The 27,872-nt window shown below is 35.9% G+C and overlaps 5 protein-coding genes and 2 long non-coding RNA genes across 9 annotated transcripts; 4 read left to right on the plus strand and 3 right to left on the minus strand.

Annotated features, from left to right (window-relative positions):
- On the plus strand, positions 731 to 2,994 carry LOC18784622 (putative sodium-coupled neutral amino acid transporter 7). Its single transcript, XM_007217964.2, has 5 exons — positions 731 to 1,383; positions 1,494 to 1,646; positions 1,791 to 1,994; positions 2,078 to 2,543; positions 2,648 to 2,994. Exons 1-5 carry the CDS (start codon positions 1,026 to 1,028, stop codon positions 2,772 to 2,774), a joined length of 1,308 nt encoding a protein of 435 aa, XP_007218026.1. The 5' UTR covers positions 731 to 1,025; the 3' UTR covers positions 2,775 to 2,994.
- Positions 3,101 to 5,279, minus strand: LOC18784648. The gene is made up of 6 exons (XM_007218379.2): positions 5,057 to 5,279; positions 4,845 to 4,911; positions 4,650 to 4,757; positions 4,407 to 4,505; positions 3,997 to 4,122; positions 3,101 to 3,440 (listed from the first exon to the last, which is right to left on the minus strand). The coding sequence occupies exons 1-6, from the start codon at positions 5,084 to 5,086 to the stop codon at positions 3,268 to 3,270; spliced, it is 603 nt and encodes a 200-aa protein (XP_007218441.1). The 5' UTR covers positions 5,087 to 5,279; the 3' UTR covers positions 3,101 to 3,267.
- On the minus strand, positions 5,560 to 9,367 carry LOC18785026 (uncharacterized protein At2g40430). Its single transcript, XM_007218114.2, has 12 exons — positions 9,075 to 9,367; positions 8,234 to 8,406; positions 8,087 to 8,132; positions 7,954 to 7,979; positions 7,571 to 7,651; positions 7,361 to 7,471; positions 6,928 to 7,016; positions 6,501 to 6,620; positions 6,292 to 6,414; positions 6,144 to 6,210; positions 5,956 to 6,032; positions 5,560 to 5,857 (listed from the first exon to the last, which is right to left on the minus strand). Exons 1-12 carry the CDS (start codon positions 9,241 to 9,243, stop codon positions 5,851 to 5,853), a joined length of 1,089 nt encoding a protein of 362 aa, XP_007218176.1. The 5' UTR covers positions 9,244 to 9,367; the 3' UTR covers positions 5,560 to 5,850.
- Positions 11,297 to 13,422, minus strand: LOC109947618. Its single transcript, XR_002270395.1, has 3 exons — positions 12,784 to 13,422; positions 12,612 to 12,680; positions 11,297 to 11,801 (listed from the first exon to the last, which is right to left on the minus strand). It is a non-coding gene; the product is annotated as an uncharacterized LOC109947618 (long non-coding RNA).
- LOC18786223 (putative pentatricopeptide repeat-containing protein At1g56570) lies at positions 17,000 to 20,705 on the plus strand. Its single transcript, XM_007220604.2, has 2 exons — positions 17,000 to 17,264; positions 17,427 to 20,705. The coding sequence occupies exons 1-2, from the start codon at positions 17,112 to 17,114 to the stop codon at positions 19,677 to 19,679; spliced, it is 2,406 nt and encodes an 801-aa protein (XP_007220666.2). The 5' UTR covers positions 17,000 to 17,111; the 3' UTR covers positions 19,680 to 20,705.
- Positions 21,279 to 23,168, plus strand: LOC109947626. Of its 2 annotated transcripts, none has more exons than XR_002270402.1 (2): positions 21,279 to 22,508; positions 22,877 to 23,168. It is a non-coding gene; the product is annotated as an uncharacterized LOC109947626 (long non-coding RNA). The 2 variants fall into 2 exon arrangements; XR_002270403.1 differs by having other exon boundaries at positions 22,880 to 23,168.
- LOC18787205 (transcription factor ICE1) lies at positions 25,918 to 27,706 on the plus strand. 2 transcript variants are annotated; one of them, XM_020556333.1, is made up of 4 exons: positions 25,918 to 26,196; positions 26,807 to 26,941; positions 27,073 to 27,246; positions 27,403 to 27,706. In XM_020556333.1, exons 1-4 carry the CDS (start codon positions 26,119 to 26,121, stop codon positions 27,496 to 27,498), a joined length of 483 nt encoding a protein of 160 aa, XP_020411922.1. In that variant the 5' UTR covers positions 25,918 to 26,118; the 3' UTR covers positions 27,499 to 27,706. The 2 variants fall into 2 exon arrangements, with proteins under 2 accessions (XP_020411922.1, XP_007218534.1); XM_007218472.2 differs by having other exon boundaries at positions 25,928 to 26,196; positions 27,076 to 27,246.

Consider the following 27,872-nt stretch of genomic DNA (forward strand, 5'->3'; position numbering starts at 1 on the left):
ACACCGTTTTTTATGTGCATTCTTTTCTATATGGTAATTTAGAAGAGGTTTTTGTTCTCAATCTATATGCAAGTGCCACAAATTTCTCATCAGCCAAGGTCATAGATTTTTTTTTTTTTTTTTTACTCCAACATAAGTGATAGTTCGAACCAAGGTCTAAAATATCGATGGTTTCAAAAATTTTGGTAGTCCAAAAACAAGGAAATTTTTATGGAAATATTGAGATATTATCGATATCGATAAAAATTGAGAAAAGACCATGGAAATTGTAAGAAAAACTTGGAAATTTTTCTTGAAACTTTGGAGGATGTTTATTCAAGGGTTCAAGGAAATTTTTCTTGAAACTTTGAAAAAACGATAATATTCTCGATATTTTGTCAATATTATCGATATTTTAGACTATGATTCAAACTATTCTTAATTAAATACACAGAAAAGGACTCGAACTTAAGTTCAAAGGGCGAATTCACTGTCCTCACATCACATCTTAATTTTGGCATGATTAACGTCCAAATTATAAAATGATTTAAGCTACACACTTGTTGAGTTTTAAATTAATTTTACTCCTAGTTGTGACCCCAAAAACATGAGCAAGCAAAAGGGTCCTTGGATTTCTATTTTGGCTAATAAAAAACGACGATCAAAAAAGCTAAACTCAGTGGTTTAAAAAGAATGCCAGATACGTCTCCATCTCTAAACCATTGATTTTAAAATCCCCAATGACCAAAGCACACAACCCACTTTTCCATCCAAATACAATTTCGTTTTCTTTCAGGCTCTATCATGTTACACAATAATACAAACCCACACCAAGCTGTCCTTTCTTAATAAGAACCCCACCCAAAATTCCAATCCTACCCTTCGTCTAACCCCCTGCACATTAAAAACATTTTGGTAAATTAAACTACCTTTACCAACATGCACCTATCTTGTATTTATATGCACAGGACTTTAAAAGCTTTCATTTACAAAAAGACAACATCCCGAAAAGACTCTCTAGCAAAAAAAGCAGAGAAGTAATCGGAATGTCGCCGGCCGCCGGAGCTCGCGTGCCACTGCTGCCGGGGAACAAGCCTGTGAGGCGGGCAACGGTGTCGGGGGCAGTGTTCAACGTGTCGACGAGCATAATTGGTGCCGGAATTATGTCAATACCGGCCACTCTCAAAGTGCTTGGTGTCATACCAGCTTTTCTGCTTATTGTGATCATTGCTTTCTTGACTGATGTCTCGGTTGAGTTCTTGATGAGGTTTACGCATTCCGGCGAATCCATCACGTATGCTGGTGTCATGAGAGAGTCTTTCGGGCAGGTGGGATCTGTGGCCACACAAATATGTGTTATGATCACTAATCTTGGGTGCTTAATCATGTACCAGATTATAATTGGTAAGCTTCAATTTTTTTTTAGTTTTTTTTCTTCTGTTGTTTCTAACTAGAGCTTAATAAGAATTAAAGGGTACTTTTTAATTTTTTTTTATTATTTTTATTATTTTCAGGGGATGTTCTATCTGGAAACGGGTCTTCAGGAACAGGGCATTCAGGGGTTCTGCAAGAGTGGTTTGGAATCCAGTGGTGGAACTCACGTGATATTGCTATCTTGTTCACTCTCGTGTTCATTTTTCTGCCTCTGGTCTTGTTAAGGCGTGTAGGTAAGTAATTTTGCAGAAGGAAACAGCCGCTTTTTTTGTCTATATGTTGTTGAACTCTGTGCTTATTAATTATGCCTATCTGAGTGTTTAAACGTAAACTCTGTCTGTGATAACATCTAATTACGAACTGGCTGGAGTTTTCAGAATCTCTCAAGTACAGTTCTGCCATAGCGGTTCTTCTTGCTGTAGTTTTTGTTGGCATAAGTTCTGCCATGGCAATCTATGCCATCTTTGAGGGCAAAACCAGCAACCCAAAGTTGATACCAAGCTTGGACAAACAAACCTCCTTCTTTGACCTTTTCACTGCTGTTCCAGTCATTGTCACAGCCTTCACTTTTCATTTCAATGGTAAGAAATGAACAATTTATTATTTACATCTTGAATTTTCTGATCAGTGGTTCATTGGTTTCTCTCTGATTGATGGCTTACAGTTCATCCAATTGGTTTTGAGCTTGGCAAGCCCTCTGATATGATATCAGCGGTCAGAATTTCACTGGTGCTTTGTGCAGCAATCTATTTCTCCATTGGTCTTTTTGGGTATCTTTTGTTTGGAGATGCAATCATGAGTGACATACTTGTCAATTTTGACAAAAGTTCAGATTCAGCAATGGGTGCTCTGCTTAATGATGTGGTCAGATTAAGCTATGCACTTCATCTGATGTTGGTTTTCCCACTGTTGAACTTCTCTTTAAGGGTCAACTTAGATGAACTTCTCTTCCCTAAAAAGCCACTTCTGGCCACAGATACTAGAAGATTTGTGATCCTCACTCTTGGTCTGCTAGTCTTCTCTTACCTCGCAGCAATTGCCTTCCCAAACATTTGGTATATCTTTCAGTTTCTAGGATCAACCTCTGCAGTCTGCCTTGCCTTCATTTTCCCTGGTGCTATTGTTCTAAGGTACTCTCTCTCTCTCTCTCTCTCTCTCTCTCTCTCTCTCTCTCTCTCTCTGTGTTAAAAAAAATGCTAAATTTGAAAATCTCTTTATTCTATGCAAATTACAGGGATGTACATGGCATATCTACAAGAAGGGATAAGATCATGGCGACTATAATGGTGTTCTTGGCAGTAGTTACAAGCGCAATTGCCATTTCCACCAACATATACAATTTTTTCGGGAACAAGTCATGATTGATTTTACTTTTTCCTTTTTCCTTTTCCTCATTTTTGTTGTAGCTGAGGTGCTTGTATTCTATTGTATTATTCATAGCATGGCTTCTATAGAGTTCACAAACATTCTCTATCAATATGATATTACATGATGTTTGTACCAAAAGAAATGATATTGCATGATTTGGTGCCTTACAGACATAAATGAAACAGCATAATGACCAATTACAAGCCCTTTACAGATACAATCTTGGTAGAATTATTCACCACCTTATGAGATATGCACTAAATTCAGGCATTTTACAGATTGTATCTACGATTGTTTGAAATTGTGATGGTTCTCTAATTTTGAAACAGCATCTGTGATCATTGATATGAAAATTCAAGCCAATTTACTGAATTCAAACTTTGTTTATTACATTTAAGAAGAAAGAAAAGATACAGGACATATCCATCTATCCTTACAATGCAGGCATGGCCTTTTTGAGATTGTGTTGCATCCTGTAATAGGAGGCTAAGAGTCTGAAGACCTTGACACATTTGTAGACGGAACATCGTATCTAAGATCTTGAAATCTCTTGAGCAAGCCTGACTTGTATTTCTCAATTTCAGCACTCTCCAAGGAATCAGGGGTTGATCTGATAACTGAGATTGCCCCAGCTTGGTGTAAAGCTCCAATAGCTTGATCTGCAGTAATAAGAAAGGACTGATTAACACAGAACAACTCTAGTTGTACCCACTACAAAACACTAAAGGAGCTTTCAGAAATTAAACTTCTGCAGAATCACCAAGTTAATTTTGTAAACGACATGTTTTTCAGTTTTCCCGACATCTAGAATACATGTTTAGCCTTTTTGTTTTCTAAGCACTAATATTACATGTTCTTTTAACAACTGCCTACACAAAACTGCCAAATATTATTACCACAATTATTAAATTTGCATTACACTAACTGGAGAATTACTCCCAGAAACTGCTATATAAATTCAAAATCTGAATGTAGCGGGCATATAATACATGCTTCATGCATCTAAAGATTTTAAGGCTACACTTTGCTGGAATTACATTCTTCCATTCAGTAATAAACAGGAATGAAATTCATTCCACCAGCAATGTACGGTGGCGGTCATCTTTAGCATTCCCCGACTTTCAGTTGATGTGCACCTATTCTAAGGAATGAAAGAAAGTTTGAAGGGATAGACATAGGCACATCTAGTACTGACTGCAAATGGAAAAGCCTGACCTGAGGGTGACAGAGCAGAAAGAGCTTTCAAAGCCTCCTTCCTTGTGCGGTCATCTTTAGCATCCACCAACATGTTTACGAGCTCTTGAGCACCACCCATCTCCACTATTTTCATCCTCCTTTCATCTATAAATCAAGAGAAACAAACTTCACCATCTGACCCCTGATTTTCATGTGCTACATATTCAAAAAGCTCAAAATAGAAGCCCTAATTTACAACCCGATTCAAGACAGTTGGATGCCTGAGAGAAATAATCACTTCTTATGTTATGCAGCTCAAACGCAAGGCAGTTTCTGAAAACGATTACATAACTGGTAACTCATTACCAGTCAACCAGGTATATCTAATGAGTGAATTTTCTCAAAATAAAATACTGACAGAACAGAAAATAGAGCTACTTTGAAGTCACCATCAATCGCAAACTGAGCTAATCGAGAAGCCCCCATTCTCTTGAACAAAGGATCCTTGACTGTTAAAAGTGACACGGACTGTTGCAACAAATTATCTCCTGGAAACGTAGTAAATTACAAGAGCAATATCAGGCAAAAATAGTAATTTATTATTTTTCCTTCAAGTTAAAAAAAGAAAAAAAGAAAAGAAGAAGATAAAACTAGTTCAAGATTGCAATGAACCAATACGCAGAGTGACATACCCATATACGGCATGATGTTGTAAGCTATGCAAGTAGCAGTCCCAGCAAATATCAGCTTCAACAGCCATCCGATTTTTCTTTCAGCGTCCTGTTCAAGGGAGAGCTCATCTGCAATTCAATATCAGAGTTTTCATTTTCCTTCATTTTCTCAGCAACCAAACAAATAAAATATTGATAGGGATAAGAGTGAGTGACCTCTTCCGTTGTAAGTGGAGAAATTGCGAGGCTGCGAATTCCGTACTGGGTTTCTTCTACAGTAATACTTTGAACACCGATGAAATAAAAAAATATAAAAAACTCACATCAAATCAAAATCAGAGAAAGTTGAATAAAAATTAAACAAAAAATGAAACTCGAAATGTACTTTCGTTGTTAGGTATGAAAATTCTCAATTCGAAGCAGCTTACAGTGGTGAGCCTGGCTGCTAACGTACGCATAGTGCAAAGAGATGACCGAGATTTTTCCGTCGATGCTCGCTGCGGCGAAATTGAAGAGCAGAGCAGAGCAGGTCTTGGACTCGGCGGGGAGAGAAAAGGCCTAAAGCCGCTGGGTCAGGTGCTTCACTTAAGTGCCGTTAATGTTGTTTTCTGGGACTGAATCCAATGGGCCTTTATTTACAGCCCAGAGATAATTAATTTCTTTTCTAAACCTCTTTTTTTATAGGAAATTTTATTTATTATTTTTTGGTAAATAAAAATATATATATTTTTGATAAATTTATTTATTTATTTGATTAAGGTAGATTGACAAGTAAAATAATTTGATCTAAAGGTAGATTGACAATTTTCTTTCACGTGGATAAGATCCCTCTTTTAAAAAAATAAAATAAAGGTATTTCCTTCTTTACGGGAAAAAGGAAGGTAAACAAGACCTCAAATTCATAATTCTACCAAAGGCATGAACATTAATATATAAGAAACTGTTTTTTTTTTTTTTTCCCTGGCAAATCTTTATAAGGATGATCGGTGTGTTAATCAAAAGTTGATTACAACAGGAACAGGAGTGAATTTTGAACTGAGAATTTCCAACCAAAGAGGAAAATGAACAAAACAAAGTGAATAAAGATAACTACAAAACTATTGAACTTGACATTGACAAAATCTGATGCTGCATCAGTAGCTGATCTTCGTTGAACCCCAGCTAATGACTATGGTTCCACACACCTCGTTACCATCTCGTTAAACCAAATCAAGAAAAAGCTCTATTTCCTGTCCAAAAAGTAGACAAATCATGAGAAGAGTTTGTGAAGAAAAAAAGTTTGATTGGACTTTCAACAAAAACCACTGAACCTTCAAAGAACACTAACCTTTTGTTTAATTTTGGCGGGATTAATCCTCTTTTTTCTAGGCTCTTGAACCGATCCTTGACAAGGGTACAACAACCCTTCATGGAAAAGAAGAAAACAATTAGACTTTCCTCTAGTCTTGTCTGAATCATACACAAAGAATTGGAAACTGACGAAAGTTTTGGTAAGGAAAAAAGATTCAATTATACCTTCAGTTTCCGAAGGGATCCAGTTATTTCTTCAGTCAAGAGGACTTGAACTGGGGCAGGCTCGAATCTGTAATAGAAGAATTAACATGTTATATCAAATGCATATAATATATACATAGAGAGAGAGTAGCATTTTCTTAGCACATACTTGTGCTTCCCCAAGCGTGGGGGGCATGACTTTAGTTTCTCTTTTTTGGCTACAACTCGTCGAATATGTCTTTTATGCTTCTCATCGTCCTCTTTAGCTATTTCCTGAAGAATATCTGGTAAGCTGTGACCAAATATGACCGGAAATTATAAGGGTGCAATCTTCACCAGAGTATATCTAAAGGAAAAAAGGTCATATGAATATATTACCCATCAATTTCTTTGGAAAGCTTCTGTGCCTTTTTCGCTTCTGCTTCCTTTTTAAGCTGTTCTTTACGCCTAGCTCTCTTATTTAACATGACTGTTGTCACCCTCTTTGTTTTAAGAGGCCTGCACCATTTTTATTCAAACAATATGAGCTCATGGCATTTAGGTTTCATGACATTATCATATACGCCAGATGACAGGAGGAAAATTCTGAGAAGTTTAATCTCATAAGTATAGTGTGACAGGAAGCACATGAAAATGTACTACAACAAGCACATGAAAATGTACTACAACAAGCACACATCTTCGAATAAAGCATTGTCATATTGGCATACAAAGAAAGACAATTATATCAATGCTATTAAAGAAAGTTGTGTCTAAGTTACCAAAATAAATAAGTAAGGCATGAAATGATCTAAATTGGGATAACCTTTTCTCAGATGCAGCATCCTCATTCTCATCCAAATTTTCTGGATTCATATCATCATCAGTGCCTTCATCAGCATCGAGAAAATACATCTAATAAAGTAGATTGGTATGTCAGCTTCTCAATTAAAGTAACATGTAAATTATAACTTTTTTTTTTGGTCAGAGAATTTATTAATTGTAATGACCTCCTCATCCATCTTGTTCTGTAGTTCTCTAGTCTCTCTTCAATAAAGTTCTTGTTTATTATCATTAAAGAGATCATGATCCCTAGTTATAATCTTTATAACTAAATAAATTTTATTATTTGAGACAACATTAGAAATACTCTTAAGTATAAAGGTGCAACTTTACTATGACATGTACATAAAGCTCCACACTTGAGGCAAATTAAGATCCATGATGATTAATACATGAAAGGAACAAAAGACACTCACTTCTTCTTCATCAACAGCCTCCCCAGGAACAGTTAGAGGAACTGGTTGAGGTCCTAACTCTTTTTTATAGACTTTGTGCATTTCTTGTGCAACAGCATGAGCCAATGTTTCCTGAATTGGAAAAACAGGCAAAGATGGAAAAAATTTATGCCATTTAAGCCAAAAGGTTCCACAAAAATAAAGGTATCAAGACGGTTATCAGGAAATTACCTGGTGACTTTCAAATGTGGGATTGAATGAGGATCCTGGAGGCTCAACTTCTACGGCAGGAATAAGTGATGGTTTCGCCGTCTTCAAAAAATTCAATAGACATATATCAACTAAAAGCTATGGAATATTAGCTACAACTGTGGAATGCATTCAAGCATTAACACATCAAACAGAGTTCTGCTTTGAGGCTTATATGACTCCAAGATAACATGTGATCATTATGCATCTTACTATTCATGAATTATGACATGGTGGTCAAAGTGGCATATTAGCATGCCTCTTCACGGCAATATCAGTATTGCAAAAAGAGTAACAGAAACAGACAAAAACTGATATGAAAAAAGAATATGATCATATACTTGAACTTAAATGACGAGCCTTACCTTCTTGGTCTTGCTGTTGTCACCACCTGCAATAGATTCAAAAACAGTAATGTAAGGCAAGGCACCCTATAACAAAATAAGAATAATAATAATATAGAAGAAACAAAGATTTGGTTATTAAGGTCGAAGAAACCTTTATCACCCCATAAGTCAGCCATGCCCGAAGTTGAGACAGAACCCTGAGAGATGTCAAACTAACATTAATAAATTTTAAAAAAAAGGTACAAATAGATAATATGTGCATTTTACAATTTAATATTATAACTATCCATCATTCGACCTGAGGACCACATTCAGTCGCATCTTTTGGCTTTGGAACCTCTTTAAGTGTTTTCTTCGATTTCTTCAGAGTCGAAGAAGGCACCGCTTGTACAAATGGGTTTTTCTGTAGCATGCTCTCAACATGGAGTACTTTCTGTCTATGTTTTTCAATCTTCCTCTTCACCGAAAGATCTGGGCAGACCAAAGCATATAAGTTCTTTCCACGTACCAAAGAAAATAATCAAGAAAAAAGAGAGAATGAAACATAAGAAAGGAACTGGATTGTACAAAACTCTACACTTTTGAGTCGCACCGGATTTCTCGAGAGACTAAAAACCTGATAGACTACCATGAGATTCCATGAGATTGAGTATTTAAAGTCAAGCTGAACTCTATCCAAATCAAACAACCTCTAAATTATCTATCCCCCTTACAATGGAGTCTCATAACAAAAGGGGCTTTATTTTCTTCCGAAAAAGTATTTCTTAGTAAATGATCAGAGCTAATTTCAGCATCCCATGAAGTTAAAAGAAGCTCCTTCAGCATAAAATGCAACAACCAGTTAAACTTACGACATTGCACTCTTAACACAAAATTATGAAATTCCACCATTATAAGTCTTTTACATCTGAGTCGCATTTGAAGTGTTGGAAACATATCTGTATCAACGGTTATAATTGCATTGACGACTACATGAAAGAAAATGATAAGTTCACCAACAAAAACCCAACTCATAGCAAATTTTAACTGTCTGCAACACACCTTACAAGTCCTCAGAAAACTAAATAATTCAATCTTAACCAATTTTCCAATGATGTAAAAGGGTATGAAGGCAAAAGCATCGTGGAGAAAGGAGGTACCTTTGGACTTGTCGACGAAGAAGAGTGACTCGGCGGGAGCAGAGGAAAGAGAACCACCGGAGAGAGCATCTTTGGTTGACTGCTCGAAGAAGTCATGAATGTCTTCTGTGCTTATGTTGGTTCTCCATGCCTTCTTTCCCTTTCTAGATGTCTTCGCTTTCTTCCCCATCCCTTTTTCTCTGTTCTGAGTCTCTACTGCGTTGCTTTCTTTGTGGGTTGAAGAATGACTTGGTAGGTACTTCGTCTATAAACCCTAATTCTCAGTGGCGGGTTACACGACGCCGTTATGCGGCCAAAAACAATAAACTTTTCGTTATTTTACAGGTATTTTTCTTGAGATTATTTTTTTAAAATAATTTGAATTAGGTAAAGTTTTAATTTACATGTTATATTTTTAAAAAAATTAAAAACCCCCTATAGCCGGTCGGCTGTACTATTTCTTCCTAGAAATTAGGACAGTATAGCCGGTCGGCTATACTATACTATTTCTTTAAAACAAAATTAAAAGGCCGCCCGGCTATAGTAATTCATTTTAAAAATTAGGAGTAATTCATTTTAAAAATTAGGAAAAACATAGTATAGCCGGGCGGCTATACTATTTCTTTAAAAAAAAAACCTAGTATAGCCGCCCGGCTGTACTATATCTTTTTAAAAATTAAAAACGGGTATAGCCGACCGGCTATACTATTTAATTTTAAAAAAATTTAAAAAAGCGTATGGCCGGCCGGCTATACTATTTCCTGAGAAAAATTTAAAAACCACGTATAGCCAACCGGCTATACTTTTTGTTTTTAAAAAAATTAGGAAAAAACCTGAGTATAGCCAACCGGCTATACTATTTCTTTAAAAAAAAAAAGAAAAAACTGAGTATCGCCAAGCGGCTATACTATTTGTTTTAAAAAATTTAAAAATCGAGTATAGCCGCTCGCCTATACTATTTCTTTTTAAAACAAGTTAGGAAAAAAAACGAGTATAGTCGAGCGCCTATACTATTTAACAAAAAAATAAAAGGAAAAGGGACCCTTCTAGTTGCATTAGTTTATAGTTTATAGATATTTATTTGGTATAACTGTGCGGCTACCCAAATAAAATATGTACGAGTTTGATTTGGCAAAATTTTGGTAAATTACAACTTAAAAGTTTGGCCATTGTATAATATTTAATATAATTTTTAAATTTTTTAATATATATTATTTGTGTGTATATTATGTGAGAATTATGTGTGTAATACATGAATTTTGTGTGTATTATTGAAAATTTTGTAAAAAATACATGTATTAAATATGAAAAATACGTATGTACATGTTCAATACGAGTATTGTATGTTTGCTTTTTTTTTTTAAATTAGAATTTTAACGAGTCTTTAAATTACTTTAATTAGTAATTATATTTTAATTACTATTTAATATAAAACAATTAAAGAAAAAGTCCACAAAATAATTAATTTCTATTTATTAAGTCTTTTGTGAAATTGTTTGGGTGTCTTAATTAAATTTCTCCATAGTACAAGAGCCCTATCCAGTACTATTAGGCCATTACTCGAGTCTCTATTTCCCCCTTTTGATTTTTTACTTTTCAAGAGTTATTACCCTTATAAATATTTAGCACTTTCGCGTTTAATAATATATCATACGCTACGTACGTATTTCTCATATTTAATACAAATATGTTTTACAAAAATTTCAATAAGACACACAAAATTCATGTATTCTACACATAATTCTCACATATTATTGAATAAAAATAATATATATTTTTAAAAAGGGTATAGCCGAACGGCTATACTTAGTTCTTCCCTTATGTTTTTTTAAAAAAATCGTATAACCGTGCGGCTTTACTGGTTTAACACGTGGCACATAGGCGCTAGGCTGTTCTTTATATATATATATATATATAAAAATTAGTATAGCCGCCCGGCGATACTAGATTTTTTAATTTTTTGTAAAGAGATAGTATAGCCCTTCGGCTATACTCGTCTTGCCTATTTTTAAAACATAGTATAGCCGCCCGGCTTTACTGTTTGACACGTGGCCCCTAGGAGACTGAGCTTAGTGAGAAGAGGCTAGGAGGTGAAAACTCTACTTTCTTAAGGAACAAATCATCCGAGTCAGAGTAATTGTTAAAAATAAATAATCAGACAAATCAAAGCTTCACCTTTTTCAGAAACAATTAGTGTACCATTTGAGTGCAAGTGCTGCACATAGTCCTTACAGACAAAAATACGTATGGCTAAATTCCAAAGTGGCCCTTCTAACAACACTTTAATGAGTAAGTCATAATTTCTCATGCTTTAGGGGTCTCTGAGGGTCTGGTTAACTCACATCCAACCCTTTCTGAGGGCAGATAAATCTACATAAATAAGACAAAAGAAGAGCTTCTCTTGGAGGACAAAGGAAAAAAACAAAACAAGATAAACAATACAGGAAAGAGGCATGTACTAACAACATTCAAGGATGCTCAGCATCGCCGATTAACATCTCTGACTAATCAACTCATATGCTGGATGTAGAATGTAACAATATAAACAAGGCAGAATGCCCAATTTGCACTCGTCTTTTATTCTAGGCAAGTACTACTACTAAGAAGAATACCTGCATGACCATTTGCGGAAGATGCATGCAAGTAATTGAGCTTGAAATCCACCCGCTGTTAGCACATATATCTATCATGGCCTACATGATTCGTATACTTTGATCCAATACTGACTTCAAGCCTGTGACGTAATCACTGATAAAAGAAAAGAAAAAAAAAATCCATGAGAATTGAGCATGGTATTACCTAGACAAGTAAGAGCTGAGAACTTCAGGTTCAGTATTGTCCAAGCCATAGTAAGCTGGATTAAACATCTGTAGAAAACTATGCTCATGCAAGATCTTGTACAGGCTCAATAAATCAAATACTAAGGACACTAATCAAAACCAAAGGCTTTTAACTTGTGTCTTCACCATATTTAAGTACAAGAGGATCATTGTGCTGCTCCTGTCACAGCAGCAATGCAAATGATAGGCGTTTTGAACTGTAACAGCAAACAAAAGATAGGTGTAGAGTATTGAAAAAATAAAAAGGAAACTGCTTTATTGATTAGATATAGGACTGCAAGACTACATCCATTGACTTTATTAGATTTTCTGATATTCAAAACCCCAAACAACCTGATTCCTAGTATTAATATTTTAGGCAAATATTCAGAAAGTAATATGATTTGTGTTTATTGATTGTCAGGCGGGCGGATTGTGATGGACATCTACTCCCACCTTTCTTGTAGAATCTGAGCAACTGTTGATTATAAAGGGAGAAAAGCATGTAATCTGATTCACATATTTCTTTCTTTCCAATTTTTATTCTATATAGTCATGTGTGACCAAAACCATCATTTGCAATATATCTGTGATTGATATTGGAAAATCAACATATCTCTTTGTTTTCCCATCATAATATTCTGTTCCCTGAAGAACAGCTGCTGCAATATACTCCTGCTAGAAACCTTTGTATATATAGGAACCAAATGAAAAAGATACCGCACAAATTTTGCCTTACCTTAATAATGACCAGATGATGACTTGGAAGGTTTACACCCCTTGCCAATGTGCTGGTACAAACCAATACCTATAATTTAATACATATGCCTAATCAGTATATAGAGTAAGAAAATGATCTTTTTTATATTCTCTTTTCCTAATGTGTGTTTTCAGGAAAAACTCATGCTTACTGAGGTAAAACAGAAATGCCTGAATCTTGTTGTATGCAAAAAGCTCCTCAACCAGAGATCTATCTTTGTCATTCAGACCGGCATGGTGTAATCCAATGCCAAACTGCAAGGTGTGCCTCAGGTTAAAGAACCATCTGCTGGGCTTCCTCTGGCATACCAAGAAACTGTCTTGGATGTTCATCTGACGTTGCGAACTTCAATAACAGAAAAGCACAAAAAAAATCGAATCAACGCAGCAGCTGAAACGAAGGAAAAAAAATCGAAGCTTGAGTTGAGAGAGAGGCTCAAGACCGAGTATTTGAATTTTGAAGATTAGACTGCGAGTGCAAGCTTCGTGTTCGTTTCTCTGTCTCTTCATATCACTCGTGCACCACATTCCTCTGCGAGTGCAAGCTTCGTCTGTCTTCATTTGGAAAAAAAAGTACACGACCCGCCGAGGCCGCCTAGGCGCCGCCTAGATCAACCCAGGCAGCATAGGGGCCGCCTAGATCCCCCCAGGCAGCCTAGGCGCCGCCTAGATCCGCCCAGGCCCCCTAGGCGCCGCTTAACTCTTTAGCGTCGGGGTCCTCCGGCCTAGCGCCTCGGCTGATTTCTCGAACACTGCTCGAAACCTGAAACGGGCTTGCTCTGTGCCCTAGACGTTTGTAGTGACGAGTTCGAGTCCGATTCACTAGAATATTGTACATTTATAAACTATCATGCTTAAAGGTGTTTATCGCTTGAATTTAAGAAAAAGTATAGCCCACAGAAATGTAGTCGTCCGCAAAATGGCCATGACTGCGAGTGCAAGCTTCGTGCGTTTTAAATATATAGTATAGCCGCACGGCTATACTATTTTTATTATTTTATTTTTAAATCGTATAACCAAGCGGCTATACTCGTAAAATAGAATATTTTAAGCGTGTAGCTGCTCGGCTATACTATATAAACAGAATATTTAAACGTATAGCCGAGCGGCGATAAGCCATAAACAGAATATTTTAAAAGAGGGTATAGCCGCTCGGCTATACTCCATAAAAAGAATATTTTAACGTATAGCCGCCCGGCTATACTCTATAAATAGAATATTTTAAGAGATAGTATCGCCTCGCGTCTATACCCCATAAACAGAATATTTTAAAAGAGATTTTTTTTTAAGTATAGCCGCGCGGCTATTCCGTTCTTCAAGTGAAACAATTCGAGACCCTTCCTTGATATGTAGCTGAAGCGATGAATTTTCATATCAATCTCAAAGTAGTTAGGACCGTGCATGTTAGAGAACTTGATAAAGGCAAACAACATGGTTTTTATGTTTCATCATCTTAACACTCAGCAACACAAATGTTCAATGTTTACCTTGTAAAAATTGTGCTGGGGGCGTGAAAGAAGTGGTTTGTCATTATATGCATGTACAAGCTTCTTCTCAGCAGAACTCCGACCGAGATCCTCAGGATTTACCACCCCAGCCAAGATCTTTAGTCTTTCTCTAGAAGGTACAGTGGAGTCCTTTGCCAATCCTTTAACTTTTTCTGTCTCATCGTCAACCATTTTCTAAAAGCATCATTCAAATATATCAACAGACTGAGTGTTCCAATAGAACATAAGATCACATTTCCATCAGGGAGAGTACATCAGAATAAAGTACATGCCTATCCAAATTGATGAAGTTGCATACAAAATGAAGTTACCTTGACGCTGTCCTGGAATTGAGGAGAGATGTCTTTATCAAAATTCTCAGAAACTTAGAAATACATTAAAAGACTCATCCCCTCTCCATCAGTATCACCAAGAAACGTTGCAGCAGGATAAGTCGGCAACTGCAACAAGGCGCAGAGCAATGTCATTAGATATTGCCAAAATATAACAAACAAAACATAACAAGATAAATCAATTCTGAAAAAATACCTGTATGTTTACAATGAACACTTTCCCATTTGCTTTCACTTTGGGAAGCTCAGGATGCTGGGCAATGTGATTTATCTTTTTGGGGCATACAAACACATCAACACCTATTGGAGTATATGGACTGTAGTTCGGAGCAGTTGACATTAGCAAGGCAGAACAGAGTAATTAGTTGCAAATGTCTAAATTCAATTAAGGTTGGTTTTGACAAAAGAAAAAACCAAAGTTATACTTGAAATAGTTCTCGCCACGGAATTTAAAAGTTGAGGGTGGAATCTCAGACCAAGATCCTGAAGTCGGCTTTTCTACTCCACAACATAGAATGATATATCCTGGTCTAGGCCGGTACAAAAACCTTTTTGATTGACCTGTGGATGAATCATTGAAATGTTCAGTAATATAAATGTTCAGTAAAATAAATAAATAAAGTATAGCCGAACGGCTATACTATTTAAATAATATTTAAATGGTATAGCCGGGCGGCTGGACTTTTTAAATATAATATATTTAAAAAGTATAGCTGACCGGCTATACTGGCATCTCCTTTTTTGTTTTTCCCTACTGATTTTTGTTTATCTGTCATCTCTTTGAAGGAGTGTACAACAGCACTTGAGAAGCATGTGCTTGCAGATACCACATCTCATAAACTAGACACAGAAGAATCAGAGGTAATCTCCATGTCTGTTTACACATTCCCTCTGCAATGGGAAATTGGACTGAGGTGATGATCCATTTATTAAAGCTTCAATACTCTCTTCATTTTTTCTATCTGGAACTTAAAGCTTTACTCCATTTATTTCCTTATCCATAATGGGTATACTCAGTTTTTCCCTAATTATTTTTTAAAAAATAGTATAGCCGCACGGCTTTACGTGTTGACACGTGGTGCATAGGCAATGGGCTATATATATATATAAATAGTATAACCGACCGACGTTACTTTTTTAACATGTGGCCCCTAAGAGCTGGGCTTATTTTTTTTAATATATAAATAGTATAGCCGGTTGGCTATACTTTTTTTAAAAAATATTTAATTCAGAAAATTTCGTCGGCATAGACTTGTGTCGACAAACTTTCATCAGAGGTATTTTTTTTAAAATTTTTTTTAAAATATAAAATTAGTTTCTTTACTCTCTTTTTTGGCCTACTTCTTTAATTTAATATATGTAATTAAGTAATATCTTAGTCTTTTTGAATTACTTTAATTAATTATTATATTTTAATTATTATTTAATATAAAAAATTAAAAAGAAAATCCACAAAATAATTAATTTCTATTTATTAAATTTGCATTATTTTACTACAGAGAAGATGGAGGCAGAAAATGTGCCTACTACCGCGATTACGTACCCGTATACTGCCTTTGGTAAGTAGCTGTGGTTTCTAGTTAGAGTTTTCTTTCCTTAGTGAACTTATTCGCATGAAAAGAAAAGAAAAGAGAAAAAAAAAAATTTTGAAAACTGATAATTATAGTTGTCTGCTAAACACTGTAGCTACATTGAACGGAATGAAGATAGATGATGGTAAAGAAAAGGAGTATGCATGGCTTTCTGAGACAGAACCAGATAATCTCTATATGCGCCCGGAAAATTACACAGGCCCTACTATTCAAGTTTAACACTCAGCAGTCATCAGTGACGATTACTAAATGAGCCCCATGCCTCTTTGTGTTCGCTCCGGCTATAGACCTTAGAGAGAGAACATTCCATTGTTGTTGACTGCATTAGCCTAAGCAGAGATGTAACTAAGGCGCTTAAACCTGCAGCAAAACTAGTTTATCATAAAGGGAATTGAAAGAAAAATGGAGCTTGTCGTTGGGTGATGATATCAAGTTTATCATCAATTTAACAGCACCAAAAAAGATCACAACCACAATGAGGAGATATGCATTGTGGACTGCACCTAGAACAAAACCACCAGCTATGAACCCCATCACGAAAAGTAGAATCAAAGACCATAATATTAGCTTTGGGAAGCTCTTCCTAAACGAAAATTCGTCATCTTGGCTAAGAGTAGTAATGGCATGGTTGTGAACAATGGAGGAATCTTGTACTTTCATTGATCCCATTGACTCCAAAGGACCAGATACTTTTAGATTCATATAGCTATACTCTTTAAATATAATAGAATATTTAAATAGTATAGCCGCGCGGCTATACTCTTTGAAGTCCAATATTTTAATCATATAGCCGCACGGCTCTTTAAATACATTAGAATATTTTTGCGGGTATCCGCTTTAAATATATTCGAATATTTTAATAGTAGAGCCGCGCGGCTATACGTTTTAAATATATAATAATTTCAATATTTAATATTTGCATTATTTTGAATGTTTCACCTATATATATAGATTATTGTATTTTTTTAATTTATATTTTTTACAAATTTTTTTTATCTATTTACCAAAATAGTCGCCTTTTCGCTGTGGGACTATTTATCTACTGCATATGAACCTCATAAACTGCGTTTTCGACCAACACAACAAAAAAAAACCTCATCAACTGCGCTACTCTCACTGGGCTATGAGTCTCACCGTCAAACTGGGCTTTCCTCAACCTGCTCATTCTCTGGTTCTGCCCACATTAACTTCCAAAAACAAAGTAAGCAACACCATCTCTCTCTCTCTCTCTCTCTCTCTCTCTCTCTCTCTCTCTCCGTTTGTGTTGTTTCTCTTCTGTGCTTTTGTTGGTCTCTTTTGTCTTTGTCCACTTCATGTTCGTTAGTCATATAGTAATAAAAGTTATCAAATTTATCTATCGCAGACTCAAAATTCAACTTTAACTCTATCATCTCCAACAACCCAGAAACCAAATGGAACATATGGAAGCAAATTTCCCAGTTCAATTGGTATTAATGAAACTCAGCCAAAGTCTCAAATTCAACCCTTAATTGATATCCTACATGGTTGTGAGGACATGGGGTCTGTAAAACAAGCAAAGGCTGTTCATGGGTTTGTTTTAAAATCTGAGCTTTCGGACCGAAACTTGCTGGTAGTGTTAAATCATCTAGCTCATGCCTATTCGAAATGCTCGGATTTTGGCACAGCTCGTCGAGTGTTTGATGAAATGTCGTGTAGGAACATATTCTCTTGGACAGTCATGATTGTTGGGTCGACTGAAAGCGGCTTCTTTCTCGATGGATTTAAGTTCTTTTCCGAGATGGTGAACAGTGGAATTTTACCAGACAAGTTCGCATATTCCGCAGTTGTCCAGACATGCATTGGTTTAGATTGTATTTTATTGGGCAAAATGGTGCATGCCCAGGTTTTTGTAAGAGGCTTTGCATCTGATACTTTTGTAAGTACATCTCTCCTTAACATGTATGCAAAGTTCGGAAAGATTGAGGATTCATGTAAGATGTTTAATACTATGACAGAACATAATAAAGTCTCCTGGAATGCAATGATTTCAGGGTTGACATCAAATGGTCTTCATTTTGAAGCATTTGATTATTTTCTAAGAATGAAGAAAGAAGGAATTACACCAAATATGTATACACTCATCAGTGTCTCAAAAGCAGCCGGGAAATTAGGTGATGTTAACAAGAGCAAAGTGGTTCACAGTTATGCTTCTGAATTGGAAATGGAGTCTAGTGTTCAAGTGGGAACCGCTCTCATTGATATGTACTCCAAATGCAAGTCTTTGTCTGATGCAAGATCTGTTTTTGACTTGAATTTCACCAGCTGTGGAGTCAATCCACCATGGAATGCAATGATTTCTGGCTATTCACAATGTGGTCACAGCCAAAAAGCGATGGAGCTCTTTGTGAAAATGTGCCTGAAAAATATACAACCAGACATTTACACTTACTGCAGTGTGTTCAATGCAATAGCAGAGTTAAAATGTTTGCAATTTGGAAAGCAAATTCACGGGATGGTTTTAAAGTCGGGGATAGAAATGAAGGTTACAAGTGTCTCCAATGCAATTGCTGATGCATATGCCAAATGTGGGTTGCTGGAAGACGTACAGAAGGTCTTTGACAGGATAGAAGAGAGAGATTTAGTGTCTTGGACAACACTGGTGACTGCTTACTCTCAAGGTTCTGAATGGGAGGATGCACTGACAATCTTCTCAAAATTGAGGGAAGAAGGCTTTATGCCGAATCAGTTTACCTTTTCTAGTGTGCTTGTTGCATGTGCCAGCCTTTGTTTACTTGAGTATGGTCAACAAGTCCATGGCCTCCTTTGCAAGGCTGGCTTGGACACTGAAAAGTGTATAGAAAGTGCCCTAATCGATATGTATGCCAAATGTGGTAATATAGCTGAGGCACAAGAGGTCTTTGAGAGGATTTCTGAGGCAGATACAATTTCGTGGACTGCTATTATATCAGGATATGCTCAACATGGGCTTGTGGAGGATGCCCTTGAACTCTTTAAGAGAATGGAGCAGATGGGTGTGAAGGCCAATGATGTTACCTTATTGTGTGTTCTGTTTGCATGCAGCCACCGTGGTATGGTAGAAGAAGGTCTCTATCATTTTCATGTAATGGAAAAATTGTACGGTGTGGTGCCAAAGATAGAACATTATGCTTGTATTGTTGATCTCTTAGGTCGTGTGGGCCGTCTTAATGATGCAGTGGAGTTCATAAAAGGGATGCCAATTGAGCCCAATGAAATGGTCTGGCAGACTTTGTTGGGAGCATGTAGAGTACATGAAAATGTTGAGTTGGGGGAGATTGTAGCTGACAAGATCCTTTCAGTTAGGCCAGAATACTCAGCTACCTATGTTCTTCTATCCAACACTTATATCGGGACAGGGAGTTATAAAGATGGAATTAGTTTGAGAGATGTGATGAAAGACCGAGGTGTGAAAAAGGAGCCAGGTTGTAGTTGGATTTCTGTGAAAGGTAGAATCCACAAATTTTATGCAGGGGATCGACAACATCCAGAAAAGCATGAGATATATGCAAAGTTAGAAGAACTGAGAGTGAAGCTTAAGTCCATGGGTTACGTTCCAGACTTGAGTTATGTATTGCAAGATGTGAATTTGGTTGAAAATATGGGGATTCCTGGATAAGCTCACACGAAAACATTAATTTTATAAATATATCCAATATTTCTGGTATATCTGTTCAAGTAGTGGAACAAAAATTTTGTGATCAAGATAGATAAAAGCTGCAGCAACAAAGAGCAAATGAATCTTTGGATGATGAAATTGAGGTGCCATGTACATTTAATGATTTTTTGCACCTGCTCAGCTCCTCTTTCAGGCTTGGGAGAAGAGCGTCCAGGGTACATACAGGCTACAGATGTAAAACCCATAAAATTTCTGTTGAATGGTCCAATGATATGGTGTTGGGGTTAACAACTGACCATGAGGGCTGTACAGCTTGGGCATTTTTGGAGTTGTGGGCTCCTGAACATATTCCAAAATAATCCATGCTGATGTATAATAGAATGTTGATTTCATTGTGCAAGTGATTATGGTGGATATAGGCTTCTTGACCACAAAGAGTTTATTGGGCACAGGCAGGTGTACTCAAGATGCTCTGTACAGGGTCGAGCAGCAGAATTGAGTTCATGTTAAGGACCCTGGGACTGCTCAACCATTGAACACCATCCACCAATACAAATCATTTGATACAAAAGGCAAAATCCTCAATGATGTGCAGAAGGATTCAGGTGGAAGCACCCAACCTTTGCGGAAAAAAACCCGGTGAAAATCCTGTTCTGAAGTCGGGCATGATTGATATGGTGAGATGAGCTTTGCTTTACGTCCTGGGCCGGTGAAATAAGCTTGGTTTCTGTTATTGATTCCGAAAAAAGTGATCTTGGTTAAGTCATCATTCCCGCTATCCCTACTCTCTTTTTTCCCATGTTTTATATGCGGTGGGACTCATTTTATCCAAACTGTACATTCATTGAAGGAACTCGTTACAAATCATCGAGTGTTCAATCATTCATATGCGCCTGTTTGAAGATTATGTGCCTTGTATTATATGTGTTAAAGCAACAGCAAAACTTTTATCTTTATGTTCTTAACACTAGAATGAAAGCAGGAAAGAAAACACCAGTCTTTTCTCAATAAATCTTTCTTTGCAGTCTGCTGGCATACCCATCTAGAAGTTGGCTAAAAGGGTTTTAGTTTACGTTATAGCATGTTTACTTACAATGAATGGGGAAAGTCATGAATCCGGGAACTTAAAGTGCTCGTTGGAGGAAAGTTACTTGGCAGAAGCGTTTTACTCTTGCTTGCTTCTCCTCCAATCCAATTTCCATTATTGCAAAATCTCAAAAGTTTCTCCTATCTTGTGGGGCTTGCTTAAGAAAAGTTGCAACGCCAACACAAAAAGACAGCAACAGTTGAAAACACCCTTCTGAGATGTCTATTGCTTGTATTGTACATAGTCACATATACATCATACATGGTGGGCTTAACAGCTCTTAAGATATATATTTCCTGCCATCGCTGGGAGGATCTTTGCTGGTTTCGTTACATGTGATGAACAAGACACACATTATACAACTTTCACAAAATTATTTTCTTTTCTCATCATTGTAATTGCAATTATGTCATGTTCGATACCTACAACCAACCCCGTGACCTCAAGTTTTTGCATATATTATATATATATTTTTTTAATTCTTTATTTTATTTATTTATTGTCAAGATCAGTGGGGTAGAATTGCTCAACTCGAAGTAGTACCTCTGTGATTGAATGCCATGCACAACAATGATGTGCTATATATAGGCGATTGTTTGTCTTCTACTTAGGTCACCTCCAAGATGATGGGTACAGATTTCGCGTCACCTCCAAAATTAATTACAGTAATTTTTTATTTTTTTATTTTCAAAGTGTCGATAGCCAAATGCTTCAGCAAATTGTGAATATATTTACATTCGATTCACATCTTGGACTGTCGTACAATTTTTGTTCTGTGGCCTACCAGAGAATGGAGTCAATAGACCGATTGACCAGTGACCAACCAACAAGCCCTTTTGTTTATATGAAATTAATTTCATATTATTGAAGCTAATTAATCAGGTGATAATGTTTTGAATTTTAATTTCTAAGAACGTGGGTGTTAGAGAAGAAAACAATACATGGTGATATCATTTTCAATATATTTGGCAGAAGAGAATTTGTTTTGGGATGAAAGAGGACAAGGCAATATAGCTGTATGAGGTCTAAGGCTTGGTTTTGTTTTGGTTTGTTTGCATGGGTAATCTTTCTGCACACAACAAGCTTATTTACAGCAAAGCAATATTTGTAGGCATTAGATGTAAGCTAGAATTCTAGAATGACGACGTTTGGACAGTGACCATTTATTCTTCAGTGTGGGGGATGCATATGCACAATGAAAACCTTAATTCGAACACACGGCTTCGGACTTTATAAGGATAACTACTCTTAACAACTTAAACCACAAGTCTCGTGTTATATTGATGTATTTATATATGATATATATCCAACCAAACTTTTTGTATATATTATCCTTTGCATGTAGATTCTTCAATTGCCAACAAGAACTCTCTCTCTCTCTCTCTCTCTCTCTCTCTCTCTCTCTCTCTCTCTCTCCCCATGAACAACAGAGGCACTTATCACTCAACTTTATACTTCGATTGAATTTTGTTTCCATTGTCACATTTGCATGTGAATGTACTTTCCCGAAGTGCAACTCACGTGAGTTTTGCTAGCAAGTCACAAGAATCCTATATACTACTATACTAAGGATAATTTGTTTATACAAAGAAAATAAAAAAGTAAATGTATAGATTATAGTAAATATATTTATTGGGTTTTTTTTTATTTATTTCAAATGAATTACGAAATTTTGGAGCCTTATGAAGGAGCACAGATTGGTGTCAAGCATTGTAAAACGATGGCTCTATGTGGTGATTGAGGTATGGCTTGTCATTATATGAGATTTTTATTCTGTTTTTTAATTTTTAATAATATGGAATGTCACGAGAAACATTTCTGAATAAAGTAATACTTTTACTGCATGATTGTGCCCTAATTTAATGGGTTCCAATTCTTTTGTTGTTAATTTTGTTTTTTTCATTTTGAATTGTTTCATCACATGATGATTTGGATACATACAATATGGACACCAAAACGCGTACAGGTCAGTAATGTGCCATAATTAACTCACATCAACTTTTAATGAGATTCTGAATTATAAATATTAAGGAGTGCTGTTATTTTTATCCCTATCCTATTTTTCCACCCATCATTGACTAATTTCTCTCTATGCCTTCCTTTTTTGTAGCAGATTGCCCAATTTGTCAAGCACCTCTTCATTGGCCATTGCTTCAACTACAACTTTGTGGTCAAGTTATGTGATTGTTCTATCAAATGCCTTCTTTTTGAGTCGGAGAGAACTTTAGGATTGTGTTTTTCAAATTTACATGGTAGGTAGGGAAATAGAACGGAGGGAGGGTGAACATAGAAGCACTCATATTAAGAAGTCCATAGCTATGATTTCACAATTACAACAGAGTTTAGCATGTACATATGTCCAATGTTAATTAATTAAGAAATAAAATAGAAGCGTGTTTGTCTAAGTCTTAGTCGGGTTTATAAACCAAAAGCATGCGCATTCCCTTCACCATGATGAAACATGTGAATGAGAACAATCAAATCCTAGAAGAATCTTCTCTCCATCAACCTCCAACTTTTTGGCAACTAACAAGCCCTTTCTTTATATGTAAAATTAAAATTAATTATGAATTAATCCACTGTCAACCATATCATATGGAGTTCCATGCACCTCACGCTATCTTGCATCTATTTTCAAAGTGCTTTTTAAAAAATCAACTTCATTTAGAAGATGGTTATTAAAAAAATAGTAATGGTTGGTGAAAGCAAAAAAGGTTTAGCAAACCTGGTGAGGAAGAATTGGACAGCACTGAAGAAATAAAATGAAAGCAGTCACTTCAATTTGATGAAGAAATGCTATAGCTAATAGGTTTCAAAGGTATGATCAAGACAAACTGCTTATCTGTTAATTTGTTTTTTCCTACTTTTCCTGAGTATTATCATATCGATAAGCATCGGGTCACGCTCATTGGACAAACTATTCAAGTGATCAGTACTTTTGATTCACTTATATATATGCCTTCCAGCATATATATTACAAGTTGTCGATTTAATTTCATGGAGACAAAACAAATTATTAACCTCAGTCACAACAATTTATATAGTCACCTCAGCCCCTTTTGTTTAGCGTGTTTTAAAAGACGACGCTTGTTAATTGACAAGCACCGTGTTTTAAAAATCAACCTAACGCAACTCCATTTTAGTAGTGTATAAGATGATATACCACGACGGTTTTGTAAAATCGTCGTCTTTTAAAACACGATGATGGTTTTAAAGTACACCGTTGTTTATTTTGAGTTGTGGTTTAACTAAATTGTAGTAGTGTCTGTTTAATACAAAAGCAAAACACACATGATTAATAAAAATAATAATCCTAGCTAGACTAGCAAGCTAATAATTTAAAACGTACACTCTAGAAATTGAAACTGTATATATGGCTAGGAAGTGCAAGAAATATTACTTTATTTATTTTTATGGAGGGCAAGAGACAAGTTTGGAGCAGGGTATGTGTATGGAGAGTATTGTTTGGTTGTAATGATTAATGGGCACACATGTGAATAGAGTTGGTACGTGATTTGTCTGTGTCCAATGGAGACAATGCTGGAAATCAACAAGGACTGGCTCCTGCAAGCCTTCCTGCACTGCATATACACATATACATGTATAGTCTTACAATCAAGTAAATAAGTTCAATACACACAGACACATATATATATATATATATATATATAGCTAGTTAGAAGTTAGAAAAGGATGGAAAGCGCTACTGTCCTCATGCACAGGAATAATTTACTTTAAATTATTGTTGCATGCATGGTAGATATTATTAATTTGAGTTTCCAAGAAATTAAATATATTATGGAGATGGAGTTTAGAGATGAAGAAGGTTGAAATGGCACGTGTAGAGAGAGAGAGAAAGAGGACAAAAAGGGCAACGGCTGGAGGAGAGGGGGGAGAGAGGGAGAAGGAAAAAAGCCCCCGTGAGGAGTGTTTGGAGGCATTCTCTCCAGTCCATCCATGATCCATCCATCCTAATAGCTAAAGTAATTTGTTGCTTCCTTCTTCTCTCTTTCACTTGTTTCGATGGCTCCATGGTTGGCTTCTTCCACAAATCCACAGCTGCCACTCCCACCTCGATCCCTCTATCTCCATCACGAGCTGCTCTCTCTGCTACCTTATGATTCCATTTCCAATTCCCTCCCGCCCATTCACTTCTTTTTTTCCCATTCTACCCCCTTCATAATCAAATATATGAAATAATAATGAATGAATATTCAGAATGAAACACACACAAACTCTCTTTTTTTGTTTTCAAGCTCTCTCTCTCTCTCTCTCTCTCTCTCTCTCTCTCTCTCTCTCTCTCTCTCTATATATATATATATATATATATATGTTCGATACTTATAATATGTTTTCTAGCTTAATATCGAGTGGCCTTAATTCTGCATATCAACTTGCGCAGACAGCCAAAAACATGCATGTGAAACTGACTCTTAATATCCCTGTTACTTTTTTTTTATTTTAATCACAAGGATAAATTATATATACACATCAATAATAAGTATATATATAGCTAGTTTTGATTTAGTAAACTTGAGGAATATGATCCTTAATCATCATTAATTAGATATGATCATCAACGATATTTGACTCAAGGGCTTTAAGTTAAATAATTTATTCAAGACAGTGGCTGGCAATGTATTTCATTGACTATGTGATCTTATCAGCTTAAATTCTAAGGAAACTTTTTGAAAATGATAATGAGATTGTAATATAATATGATGTATTTAATTCTTCTCCTAGGCAGATGTCCGGACGTTATTACTATGTGGACGTCATTGTAAACAAAAAAGAAACATGGGAGTAGTAAAAAAAATATGGCATCCTACTGTATATGTAATCTAATATTATAGGTTTATGCTAATTCCACATTTTTTGGAATCATTTGATTGATTGGGAATTTGTATGGTCTCCACATAAATGATATATCCAACAAATTAAGCAAACTTGTTTACAAGCTGATTATGAATGATACAAAATGATTAATTATGTGCAATAATCCCAAGGATTACGAGGAATGTTTAACCCTTGCTGCTACGTCATAATATTGCCAAAAACCAAACAATATTGTACCGTGCGAAGGGCATGTCAGTAATTACAGGCAGAATCTATTATCTGTTATACAATATTATTTAGTGAAAAAACTGAGGCAGTCATGTGCTGGGAAGCAAACAGGTGATCATATAGATTTGAGAGCTCCTCGCCCTCTTATAAAAGGCTTTCATCAGAGCTTTTCAGAGAGTTTGTAAGGAAGAGAAAGAGAGAGGCCAAGAAGAGAAAGCTGAGAAATCAGAAATTTATGAGATAAGGGAGGGAGAGAGGTTGAGAAGATCGAATCCGATATCCGTTTCCATGGTTTCTAGGGAGCACAAGAGGGCAGCACTTTATGAGAAGCTGCAGCTTCTTCGTTCTATTACTAATTCTCATGCTGTAATTCCCCTGCTGCATTCATTTCTCAGGCCTTTCCTTTATTCCATTGGCTTAAAGTTGCTTTCTGTATATATGCTTGATACCAACCCAAAATTGTTTCCTATTATTTTGTTCTTTTGTATAATTTATTGTTTCTTTTCCTTATAACACAAAATACATGCAATTGGTTTCCTTTTTTTTTTTGGTGTGTGAGTGTGTGTGTGACCTTACCTCCTCAAAATATCTCATTTTCTGCACTCTTGATTTCAAATATACAGATGAAGAATTTTTTTAGTATTTATAATATGAAACCAACTTATTTCTGTAATTTGTTAATTTAATCCGTAATTTCTGAATTATCTCATTATTTGATTTTCAACTGATGAGGAAATTAATCTATATATATTTGTGTAATTTCCTAAATTTATATATATCACAAGAGAGACTATTTGGAATCTATATATATATATTGACCATAAAAGTTCTTACATGGCAGTACTTCTTTAATTATCTAAATTTATGAGAGCGTGTATATATATATATATACCGTCCACATAGGAGAATTTATGTATGTATTATACATATACAACTTCCCGTTTGTCACAATTTTTGGTTTGTGCATGTGTGACAGCTAAACAAAACCTCAATCATAGTAGACGCATCAAAGTACATTGAAGAGCTAAAACAAAAGGTGGAAAGACTGAATGAAGATGCTGCAAATGCGCAAACTAGTTCATCATCAAGTGACCAAACTCCATTGCCTGTGGTACTACAAATTCCACCTTCTTCATATCATATCTAAAACTTGATGTGTGAATATTTAATTAATTTCCATTTAGATGCATATATGAATTAATTGCCTAATTTGTCACAATTTGTATGTCCTTAAATTTTCAGCAGGTTACAGTGGAAACCCTAGAAAAGGGGTTTCTGATAAATGTGTTTTCTGAAAAGAGCTGCCCAGGTTTGCTTGTCTCTGTACTGGAAGCTTTCGAGGACTTGGGTCTTAATGTGCTTGAAGCTAGGGTTTCCTGTGCAGACAGTTTCCGGTTGCAGGCAGTTGGAGGAGAAGTAAGGCATTTCAATTCCTCTCTCTCTCTCTCTCTCTCTCTCTCTCTCTCTCTCTATATATATATATATATATATATATACATATATATATATATATATAATTGATTAGTGCATTAGACAGCAGCTAATAATGAGATAACTTTTGGATTAATGTAGAATGAGGAAGAAGGTGAAAGCATTGATGCTCATGCAGTGAAGCAAGCAGTGGCAGTGGCTATTAAAAACTGGAGTGAAAACAACGAACACGAGTAATCAAGATTCGGTTGCTATATAGCTAGAGCTAGCAATTTATATATCTTTGTGATGATGAAGATCATTTTCCACTTCCTCTTGGATTAAAAAAAATCCTCTCCTTTCCTTTCTTGATGTGGCTCTGCTATATGGCTAGCTAGGTTGGCATGAAATGAATTAATGTTGATCATCAAGGAATTAATCAAGCTTTAAACAACTTAGTTACGAGTACTTGATCAATCATATATAGCTAGTTAGCTCATCTTAATTACACTAGTGGTTCTTAAGACATGAAAAGACTAGACATTTAAGGGTGGTCAAAGAATTAGAATTTCAATCATGCCTTTGATGGAATGATGGCGATCAAGGACATTTCGCTGCATAGGGAGGGGTTG

This window comes from Prunus persica, chromosome G2, assembly GCF_000346465.2.
Source record: "Prunus persica cultivar Lovell chromosome G2, Prunus_persica_NCBIv2, whole genome shotgun sequence".
Classification (NCBI taxonomy): Eukaryota; Viridiplantae; Streptophyta; class Magnoliopsida; order Rosales; family Rosaceae; genus Prunus; species Prunus persica.